This window comes from Triticum aestivum, chromosome 6D (genome assembly GCF_018294505.1).
Source record: "Triticum aestivum cultivar Chinese Spring chromosome 6D, IWGSC CS RefSeq v2.1, whole genome shotgun sequence".
NCBI lineage: Eukaryota > Viridiplantae > Streptophyta > Magnoliopsida > Poales > Poaceae > Triticum > Triticum aestivum.
In genome coordinates, this window is record NC_057811.1 from 260,633,381 (window position 1) to 260,637,082 (window position 3,702).

The 3,702-nt window shown below is 53.4% G+C and overlaps 1 protein-coding gene across 1 annotated transcript; it reads right to left on the reverse strand.

Moving 5' to 3' along the window:
* Nucleotides 1-370: 370 nt before the first annotated feature.
* On the reverse strand, nucleotides 371-3,221 carry LOC123144593 (uncharacterized). Its single transcript, XM_044563800.1, has 3 exons — nucleotides 1,550-3,221; nucleotides 824-1,292; nucleotides 371-598 (listed from the first exon to the last, which is right to left on the reverse strand). Exons 1-3 carry the CDS (start codon nucleotides 1,569-1,571, stop codon nucleotides 577-579), a joined length of 513 nt encoding a protein of 170 aa, XP_044419735.1. The 5' UTR covers nucleotides 1,572-3,221; the 3' UTR covers nucleotides 371-576.
* Nucleotides 3,222-3,702: the final 481 nt, after the last annotated feature.

A 3,702-nucleotide genomic window follows, 5' to 3' on the forward strand; every position in this document is an offset into this window, starting at 1 on the left:
ATGGTCGAGAAAAATGTACCGCAACACTAGTAGTAAACTGCACTATTATTTGCTGCTCCCTAATTTTGTATTTCCACTTCTTCATTTGACGGTCTGAACTCCGATGATAAGTGAAATTAATGAACCACACTTTTTTCTTCTACAATAACATAGTAAACTTCACGAACAACAATTCTCCAGGCTTTTTTCCTTTTACGTCTTTTAACAATGAGAAACAAAATTAATGAAGTGAACGGCCGGCGAGCCACTAGGAATGGACCGCATTAGACATTTTTTTCAATTTTCTTTTTTCACTGGACCCCTAGTGTTTCATGGAGTGCACTCCTTTTTCTTTCCCGACAAATATAAGAATCTCTACGGAGAATACATAGACCAAAGAACTGCACGGGCCAGTGGGGTGAACTATACGGAAATCAAGATATTTTTACAATTAGGTCCGTGGGAATTTAGCAGGATCACCCTCCAAATGATAAGTGAAATTACAATGTAACCCTGCAATTTTGTTATTCCTCCACCAAAACTTCAAGTGGGCACCAGCTGTACTCCATGCCGACTAGAATCTCGCCTGCCGCCACACTACGAGGTTACAACTTGATCTCTGTAAATTAGAGCACACTTAGCATTCAGAAACAAGATATACATGTAGATACTAAACCTTTCTTTCTCTTTTCGATAATATTTTCGTCTCCTACAAAAAAATAGCAAACTGAACCTCTAAACAGGAATAGCAAACTGTTGAACCGCAAGAACAGGAATAGCAAACTGCGGTTTGTTGGATTTTTTCCTCCCAAAAATCAGAAGTGAACTGCAACAACAAGCTCACCTCACGCATGTTTTGCTGGTAGCAAAGTAAGAGGCTCGAGGGGAGGGACATGCAAAGGGAGATGTGGTGGTTCTCTGGCCCCGACCCCCATCGCCGTGCCGTGGGCGTACACTAGCTGCCTCGCCGCCACAACCGTACTGCACACACGTGCATGCCGGACTGCATGGCCGTGCTACCCCACCGTGGATCCATGGCAGAGCTACGTCGCCGGCGGCTGACCGGCAAGCAGACGAAGCAGGTGGAGAAGGGGGGTCAGCCAGTTCGAAGGTAGAGGAGGTTGGAGGCCGCGAATGTTGGCGGAGGAGCTGCTCCTTTCCCGTCTCCAGCAGACTGGAGGAGCAAGGCGCGGCGAGTCCCGGCGCGGCCCCCACGCCTGGGGTGCTGCTGGTGGCGACACTGCACGCCATCATTGGCCGTATTGCAAGTCGTCGTTGGCCGCACTGCACGCCGTCATTGGCCAAGTCGATGCCTGTATATAGAAGAGAAGAAACACCTGTTACTGTTGCACCAAACACCAAAAACACTATATATATTGACTCGTTGTATACTACTCGTACTTGCATATACATTGAGGATTTCAGAGGATTAAAAAATGAATCAATGTGAAGCACCAAGCATCTAATTCGAATTCCAGAGAGATAGCACCAAATTGGCTAACTAAGAGCTTGAAATGCTATATGTAGCCTCTCTACAGGAAGTGAGGTGAAATTGGGGGAAAGAAATTACCTGTGAGAATGGAGAGGATCATGCCGTGGTTGGGCTAGACCACGCACACACGAACTGCACGCCGGCGACGCGTGGACTGTAAACCGCTCCTCCTTCATTTGGCCGACAGGAGGCAGCCAACGCTGACGAGTAGTAGTTGAGCTAGCTGGAGAATATAGTGAACTGCAGATACACGGAGGGATGATTATCACACACATGCCAATATGAGCATAGTGACCTGCACACAAGACGAGCCTCAACACTTTGTTTTTGAAAAGAGAGAAAAGGAAGTGAACTACTTGCCGCGCCTCTTCACACCATGATCACACGCACGCTCGCCCAAATTGCAGCTGCACTCTGTGATGATGAATTTCCATCCGCACGCAAAAAACGCCCAATTGTGCAAGCCCGCGAGCACTGAACCACATCATGAGTGCCTCCGAGCTGCACTGCCATGGTCGCCGAGCCGCACAATTTTTTGTTTCACGAAGCGCGATGGGGCTTGGCGAGGAGCACCTCAATATTTTATTTCAGAAGTGAAAAGAGCGAACTAGAACAACGGAAGTGCCTCACGTACGATGAAAGCTGGTCCGATTTGGTACGATAGTGTAATCCACCGTGAACTCACCTTGAGCCAGCATTGATCAATGGTGGCCATACTACTTCGTAAAGAAATCGTAGATATTCTGTCGTACGTGTAGCAATGCTCCTAGAACAAGAGCATCGCCGCTAAGTGCACTGCACGCGCGCCCGCCAGAGGACAGCGACGCACACCGAATCGAAATGCAGGACACGGCCTGAGAGATGAGGGAAGAGATGCACCAGGGGCCGAGGGGCATCCACGGCGAGCGCAGGTGAACACTTGGCCGCCGGGGTGCCACAGGGTCGTCGACGGGGGAACACTGGTCGAGCGTGGGCCACAGGCTCCCGCTCCTTCGAGGTGGAGTGCAGAGTGGAGGTCGCCGGAGAGGACCGCGGGCTGGCCGGGATCTGGAGTAGAAGGCCGGCCTGCTGGCACGGGATCCATGGGTCCGTGGCGGGGTCACCGGATCCAGCAGTGTGGGTCGGGGCGGCGCGCCGTGGAGGCACCTGCGCCGCCTCAGTGCGGGAGCGGGGCGCCGGTGATGTGGCGGTGGTGGCGGAAGGAGGAGGGGATGCCGGAGGTGGAGGTGCTACTCGATTTGGAGATGGGGAGAAGGTGGGGGGAGGGTGGAGATGCGGCGGATGGGGGTGGGGCAGCGCTCGGGCGGCGAGGGCGTGGCGGCTCGGATCCATCGGCGGGAGTCCACACCCGGCGCTGGCAGCTCTGGAACACGGTGTCCGGAAGCTGTGGGCGGCGAGCGGCGCCAGGGCAGGAATCGGTGTCAGTGGGGCAGAGGTGGTTGTGGGCGGCACTCTAGTAGGTGGTGGCCGAGCGGCGCGGTGGGTGCAGGACGGCGTCGGGGAGGACGCCGCGCGGCCGGTGTGATGAAGGTGGCGCCGGTGGTGAAGTAGTGGGGCGGGGCTCCTTGGAGGAAGGTGGAGGAGGGCGGGGGCTCCGCCCATCCCATCAGCGCGGCGCATGAGGAGGCTGGCGGGGCGCTGCGCGGGATGGAGGCTGGGCGGTGGATCGTGGATTCGTGGGGTTGTGGGGGTCGTGGGCAGGGAAGAAGATGGGTGGAGCGGGGTTTGACTAGTGGAACAGGTGGGGTAGGCGTGCAGCTCAGTCCGCCATTTTCAGGTTGTTTTTTCTGTTGTGGGATGCGGCGCCGCAGAATAAGCTCGGTGTTATAAGAATAAGAGTCTTAAGGTGTTATCAGAATAGACTCATCCTATATATACTATTATAGAAGAGAAAACATAGATTCAGTTTTGCATTCTTATAGAAAAATAGAACTCAGCTGTGCGTCGTTTTGAAAAAACAAACATAACTTGGGCTTCTGATGTTATAGAGAAGCTAGGTTGCGAGGCCCAGAGGCCGCTTGATACTTGCTGGATCCAAAAAACGTTGAAACATGTCATGGGCTGCCCATGTTAAACAACAAAACCTAGGCCATGGACCTGGTGGGCCCGGGACTGTCAGCCTCTCGACGAACAGTTGTCTCCCGATTTCTCTTGTTTTGCTGACCATGTTGGGAATGACACACGATGGCGCCGCGGCGAGAGCACCAAGGCAGAGGACGACATCGAGACCT

Bases quoted from the DNA above. Each gene is read 5' to 3' on its own strand.
- LOC123144593 (XM_044563800.1), bottom strand. From the start codon at position 1,571: ATGATCCTCTCCATTCTCACAG. The intron at 1,293-1,549 runs GTAATTTCTTTC...TTCTATATACAG, and splicing joins GATCCTCTCCATTCTCACAG to GCATCGACTTGGCCAATGAC. The intron at 599-823 runs GTGAGCTTGTTG...TCTAATTTACAG, and splicing joins ACCAGCAAAACATGCGTGAG to AGATCAAGTTGTAACCTCGT.